A 19165-nucleotide genomic window follows, 5' to 3' on the forward strand; every position below is an offset into this window, starting at 1 on the left:
TTTGCATTTTGCGTCTACGGGCCTAATGTGGCAGTGGTCCTTTGCATGTTTGCAAATTTTTACAGGAAAAATTATTTACAAAAGAAAAAACAACCGTAAATGTAATTTTTATTAGGAAAATTAGTACAGTTAATACCTAATACAAAATCAGTCTTATATTTTTTACCATATACCTATACAGAAAATATGGTACATTATGAGTATTGTGATGTTAAAAACTTATCTAAAACATAAATAACATTAGGTTAATTTATACAGCAACAATAAAATGCTTAATCGCAAGTTGGTAGAGCCCTGCAGTTGGTGTACTCCAGGGGCTTCACATGTCGGTCACAAAATCGATCGGGCAGCGCCATCTCCTGCCCGTCCACACACATAACGCTCCTCCTTTTCAGGACCTTCTCTCCCTGAAACTCCGACTTACGCCCGATTCCCCCAGATGTCCCTACTTACCTCCCTGGAGCAGGTCACAGGACAGCTCTGCCAGGGACCCACCCACCAATGGGTGGGACAAGGATCGTCATTGCACGTCCTGACCATTTTATCCAGGCGTTCTGTCTCGTCGCACATTACTTCGTCCACGATCCTGGACGTCCCATCGACCACCGATGGGACGCTCCTGATGGTGGACTCCTGGCACAAGGGTCTGCGCTCCTGGACGCCTCCACCGCACGTGGCCGAGCACTGGGACCAGTCGCCCATAATCCACGTGTACTTGAGTTGCTGGGTGGTTTCGCGTTTTGAAATCGAGTACTTGTACTCCACGCCCGGGTTGTGGACTTTTCCTCTGAAAATCACCTGGAAAAATTGTTTTGCTATTATGGACACAAAAATGGAAAAAGTGGATGCACCTGGAACAACGCTAAATCACGGCGTGTGGTCGCATGTGCCGGCAATAATTTTCACGATTGCTGCGCCGATAAATGATAAAGGATTGCTAATATTGCTTGCAAAGTTTTGAAAAATTGCGCCGATTGCGGCCAGGTTTAGCATTATTGCAAGCGATGGAAATTTCATACAAACTCATCCATTTCCAGCAAAAAATTAAGGAAAAACGTGTTTCGCCGAATTCAATTACGGATGCCGTGTGTATAATGAATGAACACGCAGTGTAGCTTACGGTAAGGTCGATGAGAAACGACAATATAAATCAAGAGGAAGGAGAAGTAGATTTTCGAAATGACTTACGTAAACGACTATTGGTTCTCGTATCGGGCCCGGTATTCGGATCTTCTCCAACTGGCTGTCCCTTTCGTAAAGGGCTTGAGCCCCTGCCACGGTATATTCGCCCGGTAACGTGATGTGACTGCAAAACAAACAATATCGTGAATTAAAAGACAATATCGTTAGGCTTGAAGAGGGTACTGGGCACTGTTATCCGATACAGACAAGTTTATTTAAAAAATGACTCCGAAAACAATTTTTGAAATTTTTATTTCTTCGGAAATTTGAGCGTTTATTTAAAAGCGCCACTTATTGAAAAACATTGTGGTGAGTGAACAAAAAAACATTATTTTATTTAATCCAACACCAATTAAACGTAGACGAAGTTTAATAACGGCCAAATTGCCGCTGTGACCAAACAACTTATCAAAATTAAAACTAGATTGCTGATTGAATTTATTATTAGTGTCTCCCTATAATTAGTTCAAGATATAAAAAATATAATTCCAATAAGACTGAAAATCATTAAGAATTCCAAATTGAGAATTATTTTATTTCATTTACATTTATTTGCTTCTAAAATGGCGAATCTATGCAAAAACTAGCAAATCCTCGACCACAAAAAGGGCCAACCAATAAAACTGTAGGAAAAACTGGTTGCTGTATCTTAACCCAACAAATTGCAAATACGGTGGGCGGAACCAATGGCCGCTTTACGGAAATAAAGTAGTCAGAATGTTTTTCTCCAATTAAAAGAAAAGAAAAAGTTTCCAAATTTAATACGAAACCCGTTAGCTTTTACACCGGTTTTTTAAATTATCTGTTTGTGTAAAATAATGACACAAAACTCCTCCAGTCCTAGAAAACGTTTCAGTAAACATTAATGTAATAAAAAAACTCTCGTCATTTTTAACGAATTTATGAGAACAAAACTGTTTACTAAAATGAGCAACATTGTCGCTGTATCTCTATGTTAATTGTTGTGTAGTAGATGCAGTTGTTGCTATTGATTTTTTTACTATCCTGTCAGATCAATTTTTTTAGCTGTCTGAATATAAAAATCACAACATTTAAAATTTAATGTTGATGATTATTATAAACAATTTTCTGTTTAGTCGACGTGGAAGAATAAAAGGAACTTGGTTTCTTTCTTGGTTATATCACCAATTAAAAATATTTTAAAAAAATAAGAGAAACAATTTTTACAAAAATAATTCTTAAAACTGCTAAGAATAACTGAGGATTTTTTATTATTTTTCTAGAGTTTGTTGGAACGTAAAGAGCTTATTATACTATGCGCCAAATTGTGTAGTATACACCCTGTCCTGTAAACAGATTGTAAATGATTTAAATTAAATTTAAATAAAATGTTAAATATTACGCAAAGTGTTTTTTTTCAACCGTACCGTAATGATCATTTTACTTTCGTAATATTCATGCCGGAAAGTATCATTTTACCGCCTGAATAATTTTTCCCGGACTAGTCCGGTAAAAACGAGACAATAAAGTTGGAAGTTTAAGGATTTATTTATTATAAATATTAAACGTACAATTATGTGCAGAATCCTCATAGTAGTTCCAAAAAAATGTTGTACGTATCACGTCCGAAAAGTAATCTTTCCGGACTTGATACGTAAAATACTATTTAAGGGCAAAAGTAAGAAAACGGTAAAATATGAGAGTTTGTTCATTACAGATTAAACAATTACGTTTTGGCTGAAACATGCATTAAAGCTAGCATTCGAGTGTAAAGACCTTATCTCAAGAAATATTTGCCAAATGTAATTGTGTCGCGAAAGATAGCTTTCAAGAGTTGAAAAACTTCTTCACAGTGCAGCCAGAAATCGCTAAGTTGAAAAAATCAATTACTTGGTCCGAGACTGTGGTCTGAAATCTGGTTTTAATGATTATTTCGACTAGTTAACGAACGATCATTTTTTATGCAATGTCGTTCCTCTGCATTTTTTTGTAATTTCTTCTGGAGTGAAAAAGAATGAAACAAATTCTGCTATTTTGTTGTCGATTTGATCCAAATATGGACTTGTGAATTTGATTAAAAAATTCCTTCCCATTTCCCCGATGTTCGAAATCACATCGCCCCTGTCGTAATTCAAACCTCCCGAAATAAATTGTTCGTTAGATAATTCTCGCCGTTGATGTATTTCGGGCCGTTCTAATTAGCGAAACAATTTTCTCGTAACGTACCGTTTTCCATTGAGATAGAATTTCTTGGCGAGAGCGCTCCCGATGCTGATATAGTTTTCAGAGTGATCCTTTTCCTCGATGCGAATATTCCGTGCACCCGGTGGTATTACTACAACTTCTCGATACCCCGGAGAGTGGCTCTGTTTGCTGTACAAGCCTTCGATTTTGTCGCATTTCGTCCCATCACCCTGACAGATCCCGCACTCGTCTTCCTGGGCCGTCGAGTCCACCACCCAGTCGCACCCCACTTTCTGCACAATCATTTCAGAGGATAAATTTACAAAACTGCAAAGTGCTTACTCTGCAAATCCCCGAGATGCAGACATCGCGCGCCCCCACGTTGCAGGGGGTGCCGTCCGCCGCGAACTCGCCCCACGGCACGATCACCGTTTCGTTAGCGTCGCTGCAGAATAACTGGCAGGGCTCTTCTGCAAAGAGCACTTATCAGTGTTCACCCGAAAGACTCGGGATGATTGACTTGTACCTTGGTCGAAGTAGGGCTGCCACTCGTACTTTTTCCCCTCGTAGGTCTTGTTGTTGTGCTTGGAGCACTGGAGGGCGCGGAATGTGGGGGTGTTGTCGGGACACGGGTCGGTGTTACACATCCGGTAGCGTCTTCGTTCTCCCGTGCAGAAACGACCTCCGGCTGTTGGTGTCGGGTGGTCGCATTCTCTTTGTGTGACGGACACGCCGGCACCACAGGTGCGAGAACATTCACTCCAGGAACTCCATTCGCCCCATCCGCCGTCGATCGCCACGGGGGGCTCCATTATCGGCACGCATTTCTGATCCTGACACCACTGAAACCGATAAAACTATTATTAATTGCTGGTTCAACAGAAATCATTTGTCTCCGATTATAGCGACAGAGATGACACGCAGGGGATAATTACGACGGGGATTGATAGCCACGTGATATCTACAAGCTCCAACAACATTTTTAGCAATACTTCTTTTCAAAATAAGAAAACATATCCTTATTTTTCAATTTTCAGCTTGGTTAACAAAATGATAAATGGTTCTGTAAGAACAGAAATCATACAAGTAAAAGAAGATACAAATAGAAAATACTTCTAAAAAAAACTGTAGACCAAAAAATTTACATAGAGTTAAGTAAATCAGAAAAACGACCATATACGACGAATAAAATTTGTATGTGAATTAAAGATTTGAAGACGAATTTATTAATAAATTGAGGCTGTTGAAGATTATTTTCACATGCTTTTTGAGGTGAAAATGCATAGAAAAATTCAAAATTATACACCAATTATAAATTACATCCGTATCCCTACAGAATTATAGTAGTTTTTTGGAAGAATGGATTATTATAATGCTTTTATTACTTTTATTCTGATGCTAACGATACCTGTCGAAGGTTCTACAATGCGATTTGTCCTCGGGTTTGTCTGACATCTCATTCTAATCAATAAGTTTGCGTTTGCCGTTTAAAAATTTCCAATAATTAATTCTGATTTTATTTATGGAGATATCAAAACAACACAATGATATTATTCGTGTCTTTTTTGAGCAGGTATTGAGTGATACTAAAATTACTGTATTTAACTTGTCTGTCGATTTCAATAAAATGAACATGCCTAGTGGTTTAATATTTATAACAAATTAATAAACAAAAATTCATCCAGTTGTGGACTGTTGTATTTATTTTGTTAAACCGTTCTCATATTTAAAAATGATATCTACTTTAACCAAATTGCAAAAGTGGACCAAGATTGGTTTGATTACTTGATTTTTTTTGCAACAAGTTCAAATTTCAAATTTCTGTGTTTTAATCAACTGAATTTTATTAAAAATTTTCATCAAGACATATCCCATTTTACTTTGTCCGCAACTGTATTTGTATTATGATGATTAAATCGTGAAAGAATCAAGAAAAACCCGCCGTTAGAATGCATATGTACTTATTTAATTCACAAGAAGTAATTTTCAAAAATTATGAGAAATCTAGAAAAAATCAGGAGAATTCAAAAAAAATCTGAGAAAACCAAGAAAAATCGGAGAAAATCAAGAGAAATCAAAGTTCAAAAAATTATGTTGGTTTAATTATTCTTTGAATATGTTTTATCTTGGATGTAAACGGTGTGTTTCATAAATAATCAAGCTGAAAAGTTAAATAATATAATTTCGAACAGTAATATTAATTAGAATACATTTTTTACTTCAGATTGCATTAGTTTATCAAATCACAAAAAACCTACTACTCTAATTAAATTCTAATGACCCCATCTACTTAGAATAATCTTAATACCCATCCCCAGCCCTTTTTACTTTTAAAAGTCAAAGGAAGCACCCAGAATTAGGTCTATTTGTAATTATTAGCGTTTTATTTCTTTTTTGAGATTAAATTTTAGCCTCGTATTAAGTGCTTCATTAAAGTAAGTTAGCATATAATTAAAAAAGCAATTTTATTAGACCCTTTTATTAATTTTGGCTTAGATGCTCGTTATTGAATTATGCTGAAAGTCCCTAAATAAATTAAAAAGATATTTGCATGACCGTTCCTTTTTTAAAGGGTTGACTCGTGTTTTGTAAAACAATATCCACGCAATTTTCTACCGTCGCTTTTAGTCCAGATCGCTCCAAATAACACGAAATCGATGTACGAAACATAATAACAAGATTCATTAAAAGTTTTCATAAAGAAAAAGCAAAATTAATTTCAACTCGGGCTCAGTCACTGATTAAAGGAAAACTTAAAAACTTTGTATGATTATTCTTCGAATGAGCGTTTCCGAAATTTGTAATAATCTCAGGTAAAATCAGTTGTGAAGCCCAAAATTGCTCCAGTAATTTATTTACGTTAATAAATAATTACTTGCGCTCCATAAAACGATTTAAGAGGAAGCAATTATGTCGTATGTGTATAGTTAATTAATTGCAAATGCGAGTCCTAGGTGGTCTTTGATAATAATTTGCATCCAATTTCATAGAGACCTGTTTTTAATTACCAAGTAAGCGGACAATTATGAGAAAAACTGTCTCAAACCTTGTGCTTTCCGCAGCGGGTCCCGGGGGCTGCTGGCCTCAGCTGCGTCGTACAAGTGTCATTTACGAGACACCACAACCTCACACATATCTCATCCAGCGGCGAGCACACATTCGCCTTGGCCCCAAATTGAAACCGGCACTGGTAATCCGCGTTGTACATTGCTCCGGGGGGCAGTTCCGGGTATTCGTACTCTTCATTATCTTCCGGCTCGTCTTGCAGACACAGTCCGAGTCCCTTGCTTAAAAACGCAGCATATTTCAAAACGCCACATAAATTGCGCCGAAGGTAATATTAAAAGGTAATTAGGAGTGTCTTTAAATTTATGGTGCTTGTAATCGGAAAAGAGGCACTTACTCAAGAAAGTTGGTGATGTCGCGACGGCTACAGCGGGACCAGCTGACCCCCACGGTGTCGGCTTCGAAGCTCGGAGTCATGATGTGCGAGGTGTTGCCCTGTCTGCCTTTGCAGCCGACTTTCTCAGTGTCGTGGTACATTCCGAAGCTGGAAATGGGAGGCTTGGGTGATTAGCGACAAGTGTTGAGAGATTATTAATGCAAATGTTGAGATACGCCCACAGGATTTTTCGCAGACTTATCGATTTCCGAATGAGATAACACCGTGCAAGCCGGCTCGAATAATGTTTTCCAGTTTGTCATGACTCCCTTTTTCGTTTTAATTAAGCCAAAAAACTTGGGAACGGTTCTGATTAATTAAAGAATATGCAAGTTTGATTACCGCCTATTCAACAAAACTCACAAGAAATTCTTCGTAATCCCAGTCGTTTTTTGAATAAAATTTTGTGTAAAATTTGTGATTTTTTGTCTTACTTGTGTCCCATCTCGTGCGCGATGGTGTGGGCCAGGGTGATGCCATTGTCCTCGTTGACGCTGCAGCTCCTGGAGCTTTTGCACATTCCGGCGACATGAGCAACTCCTAGAGTATTACACGGTGCGTTCTGTCGAGCACAGATATCCTTCCTCGTGATAAGAATAGCAACGTCGTGATGGTGCGGATGTGAGTCGTCGTCCGGATTTAAATTTTTTTGCCATTTACAAAAGTTCTTCAACGTGAGATCTGCATTGACGGATACGTTCAGTTCCGGCTCGGACAGCGGATCGTCGATTAAAATGATTTTAACAACAACGACTTTGATCAAGTTCCCGATGCTCGGATCCATGTACAGGGACGACACCTTAAAAAAGGCATTTGGATTTATTAATTCGTTGAATTTATTTACGAGCGGCTAATTTGCAAAAAATGGGCCATAAAATCGCAATTACCATATTCATGATGGTGAGTAAATAAGTTTCGATGTCTCCATCTTCGTGAAATTCGACCATTGTGGGATCAGCGACGAGCAAAGTCTCGACGTAGTGCGGTTTGCTAACCGAGCGCTTTTCCCTCACATCAACTTTCTTATATTTATGTTTTTTCATTTGAGACTGCTGTACGCTCGGGATATCAATTTTATGTTTGGTTTTGTGCTTTTTCTCTTGCACCTTCACTTTTCCCAGCTGTTTCTGCCATTCCAGCCTGCAAAAATACCAAGTATTTTACCTTTTTCTTTTTAACGACAACTCTGTCATTACTCGGTCATTTTCTTCGGCTCGCGGGTGCCGCAATCCCGAAAGTGCTTCTTTCTTTTCCTCTTCTTCTTTCTCTTGGCGCTCGTCACGGCCGAACGCTTGTACACGAGGTGGGGGTGCCCCGGATCCACTTGTTTCAGCGGATGTTGAGAGGGCTCGATGTAATATCTACCCTCCTCCGTGTGTAACATACCTGTCTTTTAAACCCAATTTTATTTTATTCAGCAAACAGAAACAAATAAATAATTATAGAAACCCCATAATTAAGTATTTATCCTTATTTTAATTTTTCATAAGTTGTGTTATAGTTTTTAATTATAGTCATTAGCTTTTCATAAAACCCTGAAATGTACTAATTATAATTTTAAAGACCTATGTAGTCGTCAAAAAAAAGAATTAAAAATCTTGAGGTGCAAAAATGCTTTAAACTGGCTGATGTTCAGTCAGTTCCAGTTGAACTACGGGGAAACTTGAGGCCATTTTTTAGCGATCCGGGTAACTGGAACGTCCAAAAATCAACAGTTTCTTACGTAAGAGCGTCAGGGTATTAGAACGAATACTCTTTAGGTGAATATGGGTGATTTTCCGTTAACGAATCACATTTACAAGAAAAATACTGAGCCCTGAGTCGAGCTTTGATAACCAGGAGCCCAGGTTGCCGGCCGTGGAATAAACTCACCAGTCCATTACACGCCGAAACGGCCACCCTGGAATTCGGCTGTCCGTGAACAATGCCTTGAAAATGACACTTTTTGGATTTATCGCTCGGTTTCGATCTGGTGCGTGTGTCTCTTCTCCTCCTCTCGATTACGAGAGCCGGAGCTAAAAAATTTCGGACCGGTTCAAGCACCAATAAATGCTCCCGATCGTAGAGCGTAACGTTGAAGTGCACGCGACCATCATCGTGGAAACTTGTCAAATTGTGAGAGATAAATTCGCCCCCAGGTCCCACTTTACGGGGAACTGTTTGGTGGACTTGTGACAACTCGCCGCTGTATAAACCTGCAAACGAAACGGCGTTGATTTGCTGGTAATTTATGGCCGGCTGGAGACAATGTAGAAAATTCCTGCTGTCGGTGATGCAGCGTTGAAATCTCTAGCATCCTGCTAACTATGGAGACGTGGCTGGAATACTGCACGCCATTTGAATTTTATCAAATTGATGCAATAGCAGAGGATGCGAGGCTAAGTGGCTCGTCTTGCAGGAACGGGTTCTCGCCCAATTTTGCATTTTTTTACTTTGGTAATTTTGTGATTGATGGCAGGACTGTAAAATTTATTTCACACGCATTAACGTAAAAAATGAAGCATTAGTTAGTGACACTAATTAGTGGACATAAAATCGTAATTAATTGTTGTTTCGGAATTGAATATTTATGTAAATCTCTAATTATTTGTTTGATTAACATTCTTTTCTTTCAATCAGCTACAAGCATCGAATTATTACATAAAATAAAATCTTGTTGAGGTTTGAAATTCAATCTCCGCTCTATAAATGGTTGTTTGATATGTGTATTAATGTAATATGGGTGTTTACGAGTTAATTGCTAATTCCCCTTTAATTGAGTAACTATCCAATTCAGCTTCTGCGAATCGTCTTTAACGTATTTAAAATCGCATTCCGAGCTGCCTCTTTTAGAAAAATCCCTTTTCATTCCATTTTACATCTCACATATCAATGAGTCAGCTCTTGTACGTGCCATAAGTACCAGTCTAGCCATTAAAATGCAAATTGTTATCGAAACAAAGCATTGAATGTTGTTATCCAAGGAAAGTCATCTCGAACCTAATCCAGTGGATGTTTAAACTTAATAATCTCCGTCTTCCATATCCGGCGTATTTTTTAGCAAGTTTGTAATTAAAGTTACAGGTCAATTTTGAGTCCCAATTAAGAGCAAGTTGCGTCAAAAAGATAAATAAATGACTGCTTGACACGACCACATCGAAGCTTGTACTTGTCGATTCGTTTATCAATATCCAAGTTATTAATTAGTGCATGGAAGCGGTTTGAATCCGATTAAAGAGTTAGCAGTTGTTAACAAATTAAATAAAACCGGACTTTTCGGTGAATAAGAAATCCAGGTGCACTTGAGCCGTCAAATTATTAAAATGCGGCTTGATGTATATGTAATTTAATTAAAACTGATTGGTCTGTCTTGCATTTAATTATGATCGAGATGAATAATGGCGGCGAATGGGTGTTTCCCTTCCAGACACGTTGTCATTACACATTATAAATTTCGATCCGCTCTACTATTAAAAACAATTAATTTATTGGTGTTTGATTCGAGGTGTAGCCTGTAATGTACGTCCTTAAATCATCCGGCTGTTATTAGACCTGCAGGTAGGAAAGTTTTTCCTGACAGGTTTAATTAAAAAATTATTTTTGTCCCGTCTCATTAATCGCAAAAGAGCTTTACTGAAAGTTCGTTTCCGAATTAGGCAGGTATTAATGCTCGAGATATTACATTACATGAAGACAGCCTGAAGAAACAGGAAATTAAATCTTGCACGGTACACTAGACGGGATCAAACACTTTTATGTATTATTAATTGATAATTAAAAGTGTAACGATCTCATTTTTACACAGGCTTTAATTCGATACTGTGTGTGGGAACAGAAACGAGTTATTTCTACTAAAAAAACACAATACGTAGGCCGCCCATTTATCAATAATCCGGTCAAAGGAATCAAAGGAGAATTAATTTCGTGGCGTTTATTATTTGGGAATGATTTGATAATTTTACAACTTCCTAAAAATGAATTATTAACTGGATTAAAAGAATTTTAAATGCTAATCGTGAGACGGGAATTTATCGAGGCAGTCAGGAAGTGGAGCAGGACTGGAGGCGTTAAATTTCATTAAAAAATTATGACGATGTCGTCTTTTAAACTTTTTCGCACGCTGAAATATGGCAAGTCATTACCTGCCAATTAAAAACTTTCCTGACCTGAGACAATGTCAACATATTTCGCGTCAACGAAGAGCTTTTAGACGCTAAGTGGTACGACAATCTATAGATAAAAATATTTTACTCGCATTTTAAGATAAACATTCATTACAGCAATGAAAAGTGGGCGATGTAAATAAACACTTACAGCGCGCCCGTTCATCTAATTTTATGAAACACCCACGCAAATTTTAAAATAATATCAATAGCACCAAAACTAATTTCACTTAGACGGTAAATAAACAAAATTATTCCCAAATTTAATTATCAAGCAACTGGTCGAAAAGTTAAGGAATATTTCATTTTGGAGTAACTAGAAAAATTCGAAACAAAGTTAAAACTTTGCGAATTCATTTGGTTGAGATGAAACTACACAACAGAACTTTATTTTATGATTTGTGAAAGAAATTTTAGCGACTGAAATAACAGTCGCGAAAGCGACGAGCTTTTAAGTGACATAACTGCATTTCAATTGCGCTCTGAATCGAATTCTTAAATGTCATAAAATTATTAATATTAATTTCATGTCGTGGAAAAATGTTTTAATTGATTGTCAAGTTTTAATTCCAAGGTGACTCTTGGAGGAATTTATGACGATTTGAGGGAAAGCTTTTGGTGGATCAATTACTCGTTATTCCTCTATTTTATTATTTCAGAAGCTCGAGCCATTTGCGAGCCTCAGAGTCAAATAAAATGCGAGCTTTATAAGCACAGAACCCAATAAACATATTCTGGGAGTCTCCATATCGAATTACCATTCCAGATTTATTTCGAGATACAAACGAGCTGCGGTTTCTGAACCGCCTTGTCCCAAAAAATCGGCAATTTCAATTTGGAAAACAAAAGTCAGGGGTTTAGTTTAGTTAACTCGTGGTGATGAATGGATGAATGAGTAAATGCATTCAACGAGTTGTCAAAGTGGGAAGTCGCGTAAGGTGTGGGTTGCATAGTAAGAGTGCGATCATTCAAAATGCTAAAGAACGGTGTTTTATGAAGAGGTCGCCTCCGCCTACCGCCACTTGTAACGAAACACCGAAACTCGCTTTTTCGATGTTGTTAAATCACTTCTTCTATGTAGGTTTCTTGTTTATTAAACACTGGAAACGCCCACCTTTTTGCTTTCTTTTCCTGGACGCTTTTTTCACCGTTCCTATCTATTTAAGGGCCAAAACTGTCCCGAACAGATGCAGCAAGGGAACACTAAAAACCGACGATTCTTTCCAGTCGGGACTTAATGAGGTTGAGCGTGACAGAGATATCAATCTCCATAAAGAGGCTGCGTGATCAGTTTTCACGCTTTACCTGAGTCCACGCTTTTTTACTCTTAAATGAATTTTCTTAATGCCTTCGCACACAAAACACACAACTTTTATCCGATTTCCCGCAACTTCGACGCTTTTAAACGCAGATAACTGTAATTTATTGTGACATACAAGTGTCTTTGTATGAACCGCCCTATTGTTCCTTTTGTTTCATATTTGCTCAAAAAATCAATGAAAAATTTCAGACCGTTCAAACACTGAAACTCTAGCCCCAAAATAGATGTTATTCGGGCTTATCCTGGCGTTAAATCTCGACAGACAACATTGCGATTGTTTATTCTTTCCGAGTTAATTACTTGGGAACAATACCAACTACGACTAGAGCCTGTTTGTGAAACGCATCAAAAGACTTTTATTTATTTAAACCGAGATTTAAATCTATTTCTCTCGGGTGAATTATTCGAGCCGTTTACCCTTGTGACATTTATACCCATCAATTTACATAACCATATGAAATAAGCAATAACTATAATGGATAACTCAGGTTAAACATAGATAATGATATAGAGGCCAATTTATTCCCAATAATCATCCGACCCTGGCATAAATACACATAAACAGTACTCGCTGCATGGCAGAATAAAATAATTAAAAACACAAACTCAACAAATTCGCAGATTTAGCTCATTCCCGCCTTTCCATCCCACCTAAATCCAATTTATTGATGATAAAATGGCCACGCAAGTGTGCGTGTCTCCGTTCTCGTTACCCTTTTTTGTCATCACCATAATTGTAATAACCGAATTTATCCGCGGAGAAATGGAGATGTTTGCGATTATAACATGTTTATACGATAGTCTTATTCGAATTTTATGCAAATATTGGAAGTAATAAGCCTTAGTGATGTCGCGCCTACACTACCCGCCCACGAAGGGTCATCACGATCAGATGAATTGCTACCAGACATACGTAACCGTTCAATTACATTACCCATAAATTACATTCGCAAATCCGCGATATCGGGTTTTACTCGAACCCCCTGCCGCTTTATTCATATTATAAGACGTATTTATTGCCCTCCCCGCTCGGGGCCATTGGCGGCCCAGCCTCCCCTCTGGAGGCCATTGCGCGGAAAACACATTTCTATGGTAACAATAGGGCGAAACGCGGCCTCCCCTCTTGAAGCCACTGTGCAAAGACTAGACTTTGCCTCCCCTCTGGAGGCCATTATGGCACTGAGATTAAAACTTTTAATTAGAAGTGGCGTATTGAGGCGAGTTTATGTGCAGGAATTGAAACACCTCGGTGAATAGAGTGGTAATGTCTGTAATAAATCGGGCGATATCATAAATAAGTGCGCCATAAACGTTACATTGGTGAGCTATGGCTGCAGAAATTGTTTTTAAATATGTTTAGAATGCGCACGTTACAAGTATGTTGTCGTTATTTTATAGGGTGATAATTCACCTTCTAACTGCCACACTTATTTTTTTAAATAATGGATAAATCACGATTGAATCATAAGCCCGGGACGAGTTGCGGAATTCAGTCGAGAAAAGTTAACGTGCAGGAATTTAGCTCGAAGATAGACTGTAATTATATGTAATTAAATTAGATGTGTGGAGTTTCTGGGAAAATTGTTACGAATTTTTCCGATGGCTGGTATTGATCGGAAGAGTCTCGTTAAAAATTGCAACCGTGTCATTTTTTATACTTTCCAGAGACGTGAAAGAAAAATTAATTTGTTTTGATGTAGTGTTGTAATGCTTATTTATTTTAAGCGCAAATGTCGGACTGTGCGATTGGACTCTTGAACTGATTTACAGTAGCCACAGTAGCGCATGATTATGCAGGACATTATAGCGCATAAAACCGTGTCTGTGAGCTATTGAATTCGAAACATTGAGACATTTTGTAGAATTTTCGCTGTTGCTATGATGAGTCGTGAAAACCTTGACGGTTAAAACAATAATTTTCCAATTAGTCGAATTAAAATAAAAAACATAAATGGAGGCATAATTAAGAATCTCGCAGCGAGTAAATTGAAAATTATTCCAACATCGTCTTTTTAATGATTGTTTGGTAATATCATGTCGGATGAGTTTTGTGTAATTTATTGTAAATTACTTGAAAATAGAGAAATTGAGACAGGAGACGCGCGCCAAGTGAGTTTAAAGCGTGGGTGACTTGGGAGGTTTATCATACATTTTCATGATCTGCTAATAAATGTCTATTCAAATTAGCGGGAGAACAAGATAGCAAATTAACCAACCAAAGAGCAGGATAATAATTTACCCGCGTTTTAAAGAATATGACACAATATTAGGCCGCCCGGTTAATTAATGATGGGTGATTTTATTTAATTATATGTGCGATGAGAGCTGTAGTCAAACAAGTTTCGTTGAAAAAATCCTGCATTTCCTAAATATAGAATGAATCGGGCGTTTTCGAAAGCAGAGAAATTGTGATTGAAATGCTTGTTATTGCAAGACGCTCGTAAATTACATCGGTGGGTTGAGTCAAACATTTAAAAATACATAAACCATAATTACGAGCAATCATATTTTTTATTGGTGCATCAGAAGAGCGAATAAATTATAAAGTGTCCGATCTGTTTGTTTAACGCACTTGAGTGGCTGACATTAGTCAGGACTATTTTGGGCCACTCTGTATGTGCTTACATTTGAATAAAGCCCAGTTTTCGCATTATTAAATTTGACTTTGGTGTTTCATTGCGTTAAGCTGGCAAGGCATTAAATTTGCATGGGCAATTTTTCCGGTTTCACGTTTTATTTCGAGTGTAGATTTTCAGCGGATGTCGGATTTGTAGTCAGGGTAATGAGCGCACTTTAAATATGACCCGTAATGGGCCTTAGCCTTTTTCCTGTTTTTCTCGTCTAATTAACACCCATTCTGATTATTTTTCCGTTTAATGTGGCCATTAACAACGGGCTCTGTCGAGCTTCCCCCAAATCCGGCGAAAAAATCAAAACGTTGCCACTTGTGCCTCTCGCGCAAAACTCTTGTAGGCGCAGAAAAGTGCGTTTTAATTATCTCCTGAATTAATCTAAATAATAATTCCACTCACCTGTATAAATCTTGTCGGCTTTGGTTGCGCAAGTGGCGAAGAAAACCAGGAAGCCGAGCCAATGCCAGTCGAAGGGCCCCATACTTACAACACTCGGAAATTCATCACTGGCGAAATAAATTCGGTTAGTCATGTGCACACTTGACCCAGTGGGCGATTATTGGGCCAATGGGATATGTTTACATCATGCAAATCTGCGAAACTCCGTCTGGACGAAATCAGACGCTTAATTGAACACCGAAATGCTCATTCGGTTCGAGACTAAACGAATTTGCTTTCATTAAATTTAACATTCATATATTGCAATGCTCCAATGAGCGAATTACTTGCGGTGGGAGAGGTTCCAAGTTTTAATTCCGACCGGATTATTGGGTTTGCGACGCTTTCAAATGGAACTTTCAGACCTACATGAAAAAATAACCTTCGATTTTTCCAGTGGGCAATTTTTTCAAACGATTTTCGTATAATTAGAACTAGTTTTTGTCGCTCGAACGCAAACCAATTGCACAAAATGGAGCAGACAAGCATTACAAGCAATTCCTCAAAGGAACCAAAAGTAATCTTATGCCACAGAACAATGAAACTCATCACTATTTGTGCAAAGCGCAGACAGAACAGGCTTAGAGCTTCTTCTAAACGAAAAATAAAATGTGTGATGCTTTTGGCTTTTTCATGAAATTAAGGACTCCGATGCACTATTTCCAGAGTGTTAACTTATTTTTTTATTTCTTAGCGGTTACGTTAACGCGTTTCTTCGTTTTGTTTTGCTAGGGTTTGTTTAGAAGATAACGAATTTAGACAATCAAAAATAAGTTCTTCGAAATATGTCAGTTGTAATTTTCCAATCAAAATTAACATTAATCAGAAATTACGATCCAAAAATATGTAGATCGTTTCGCTAAATCCATAACTTTGGTGTAATTTATGAAAATAATTGGACAATTAGCAGTAGAGTAAAGCAAGAAAAAATATAACCACCAGTTTTGGATTATTTTTCAATGTTACTTATTAGAACTGTGTGCCATAATTTTATGTAATAAAATTAAATGTACTTAAATTTACTGAAATTTAAGATTTGAGGAACTTAAAATTAATATTTACCTTGAGAAAGCAATTTATTATTATTATTATTATTATTATTATTATTACTATTATTATTATTATTATTATTATTAGAAATGAAAAAGTTACGTATTGAAAACATTTTGTTCCCTGAGCTACTGAAAAGCCAAATAATTAAAAAATTTCTGTTAGAATTGAATGAAATATGATTTTGCTAAAATAAATCAAATATCGAAATTTTGCTTAAAAAACAAAAAATACAAAAATAGAGCATCTTTTGCATTTTCTAGGAGTTCCAGCAAGGTTTTGAGATAAATCTATCTGAACATTCCCTAAATTGGAGAATGATAGATTTTTCATCCAAAAATAGAAATTCGAAAAATTTCAAAAATTTGCCAAATTCAAAATTAATAAAAAAATTTGTGGACATCATTAGAAAGTATCATATTACTAAATTCACTGTGTTATTAAACTTATTTCAAAACTAGTTGATAATTAAACACTATTATTTTTAAATGTAATTGTAGATACTATCTATTTTTGAGTCATTTTTACGAGTAATTATTACAATTTTATTAGAAAATTAGGAAGTAAGAAACTTTTGTTAAGATGAAAAAGTCTAATATTTTAATAATATATTAAAAAATCAATAGTTTCATCAACAGTACGTTTCTAAAGACAATATTGAAGCAGCCAGATTACAAAACATTTGACATTTAAATATTTCAGAATAAACGTTAAATAAGGTTTTTGGGAAATCCTTTTGCGTATTATTTCTAAAACGCCGCTATAAATCTCGACAAAAAGTGATATTGTTTTAGGAAAATCCGTCCGTCAAAAATTAAAAATACACTCGAGTTAATTAAAATTTGTTCGAAATAATAACGTAAAAACACAAGGAAGCTTAAGCTTGTTCATTTGAATAGGACGATTTTTTATTTTAAGCAATTTTGTTCAACAATATTTGTTTATTAAACATGTGCGGGTAATGTATCCTTTTAATTCCTGCTATGAAATAATTATAATATCCTTTAATGCCTGATATAAATTAGCAAAAGCAAATTATTAAAGGTGTTGAATACAAATAATACGAAAAGCCAATTTGCTCAACTAACATTGGTAGAAGGCTTTAAAGCGGATTACACCTACAATAAATACAGCAAGAACGGTGCAGGTGTTGTGAAAATAAAATGTACCTATTTTAAAATTGTGTTTCGGAAATGTGTACTCACTCCCGAAATTGTCACCAACTCGCATTAACAAAATGGTCACCCGTCACAAATAGGTAATCCTGAAATAGGTCACCGGATCGCGCACTGTTGCACCTGCACTTGTCTTGGTCTTGGTACAAAGTGAGCAGCAGATCCACAGCTCCAGACCAGATGACTAAACACCTACGGAGGCATCGCCACTTCCCATCGTCGCCAAACTTGTTCCGGAAATCTGAATCGAATGCTTTACGAGCGGTTTCACGGTCTACTCCTGGCCGTGTAAGCGGACACTCGGACTATTCGTAAACAGAATTCTCTGCAACCGGGAATTGAAACGCATTTTGCGGAACTGCAATTCCATTAGAAAGTTGATACGCGAAGATTTGGTGTGGGCCGCAACCTTCTGGACGGAAAAATCAACAGAGCTGCCTTTTCGGGACAATTTCCTGCAGTTTTTGAAATTACGACGAGGCTGCATTACGTTGTTCAATAGACGCGAACGATGACAAAGTAAAATTATTTTCACAATTATTTGTAATTTCGAGCAAATATTTCTGCGTTAGATGATTCAGCGGAATAGCATTCATACGTATTTTCTGACTGTTATTAATTTAATTATCTTTATTTCAACGATTGATTACACTATTCAGTCTAAACTAACAGCTATCATTTTGAATTTAGATTTTAATCGAATTTACACCGAATTTACACAAATTGCGGGTACTCCATTTCTGAGAAAATGAACATTTACGTCTAACTTAATAAAAACAATTTTTGCATATTTTTTTTTTAGTTCTAACTACAAACAATATTTTCGAGCGATTTAAACAATTTTAGATTCAAGATTTTAAAAGATTTGTAATGGAAATATTAAAAAAACATAAATTTAACATAAACAGAATAAAAAAAGAAAATAACACAAAAATATCAAAATTAAATATCTAACAATTAATATTGTATAGCCTGATTTTAGACAATTTTGAATTTTTGGACCAAAAATATATGTATTATTCATCTATTCAAGAAATTTGAAGGAAAAAAAAACAAAAAATCGTCAAAATAATTTTAAATTACGTTATTTCCACAAATTTCAAGCGATTTATCTTATAAATAAAAAGATTTTTGACTTTTTTATTTATGCAAATTATAAAAATCGTTAAAAAATATTTGGAAAAAATATAAATAAATATAATAAAATTTTACTTTTTTTGTTTTTTTTTTGTTTATGCAAACTTTTCTATAATTTTTTCTACATTTAACTTGGACTTTTATTAAAATAGGTATTTTTTTGGATTTTTACGATTTCGTTCTAAATTGTAGTCGATTGTCCAATGTATGAAAAGGAATAAATTCATGTTATTGTCGACTTTTTAAGAAATTGCGATAAATTCTCATTATGGATAATTCTGCTTGCGTGTCATTTTTACGGCATTTCAATAATAAATATCCATAAATTTCCATTTTTCTCACTTTTTATTTATGTTTTATCTTAGCCACTCCTTTCCCGTTTTGCTCGACCACTTTGCTCGTAAACGTGCAAATCAGAATCGCTATAAATCAGTTTTTCTCGTGCCTATTGTTTGGAATTACACCCAAGTGTTGTCACCATTGATCGGCCTTTGGTAACA

The 19165-nt window shown here is 36.3% G+C and overlaps 1 protein-coding gene across 4 annotated transcripts; it reads right to left on the reverse strand.

The window, feature by feature from the left end:
• Positions 1 to 96: 96 nt before the first annotated feature.
• Positions 97 to 17889, reverse strand: AdamTS-B (ADAM metallopeptidase with thrombospondin type 1 motif B). 4 transcript variants are annotated; one of them, XM_008202896.3, is made up of 14 exons: positions 17523 to 17888; positions 15265 to 15371; positions 8642 to 8964; positions 7966 to 8159; positions 7657 to 7909; positions 7204 to 7568; positions 6731 to 6877; positions 6374 to 6614; positions 3854 to 4169; positions 3670 to 3797; positions 3370 to 3620; positions 1189 to 1306; positions 454 to 798; positions 97 to 407 (listed from the first exon to the last, which is right to left on the reverse strand). In XM_008202896.3, exons 2-14 carry the CDS (start codon positions 15344 to 15346, stop codon positions 273 to 275), a joined length of 2898 nt encoding a protein of 965 aa, XP_008201118.2. In that variant the 5' UTR covers positions 15347 to 15371; positions 17523 to 17888; the 3' UTR covers positions 97 to 272. The 4 variants fall into 4 exon arrangements, with proteins under 4 accessions (XP_008201118.2, XP_008201119.2, XP_015840847.2 ...); XM_008202897.3 differs by having other exon boundaries at positions 17559 to 17887; XM_015985361.2 differs by lacking the exon at positions 15265 to 15371 and having other exon boundaries at positions 17559 to 17889.
• Positions 17890 to 19165: the final 1276 nt, after the last annotated feature.

Source organism: Tribolium castaneum, chromosome 4, assembly GCF_031307605.1.
Source record: "Tribolium castaneum strain GA2 chromosome 4, icTriCast1.1, whole genome shotgun sequence".
Classification (NCBI taxonomy): domain Eukaryota; kingdom Metazoa; phylum Arthropoda; class Insecta; order Coleoptera; family Tenebrionidae; genus Tribolium; species Tribolium castaneum.

Coding starts and splice junctions, on each gene's coding strand:
- AdamTS-B (XM_008202896.3), bottom strand. CDS start 15,346: ATGGGGCCCTTCGACTGGCATTGGCTCGGCTTCCTGGTTTTCTTCGCC. Junction 8,160..8,641: donor TTTCGGCGTGTAATGGACTG/GTGAGTTTATTC, acceptor TGGGTTTAAAAG/ACAGGTATGTTACACACGGA. Junction 7,910..7,965: donor GAGCCGAAGAAAATGACCGA/GTAATGACAGAG, acceptor GTATTTTTGCAG/GCTGGAATGGCAGAAACAGC.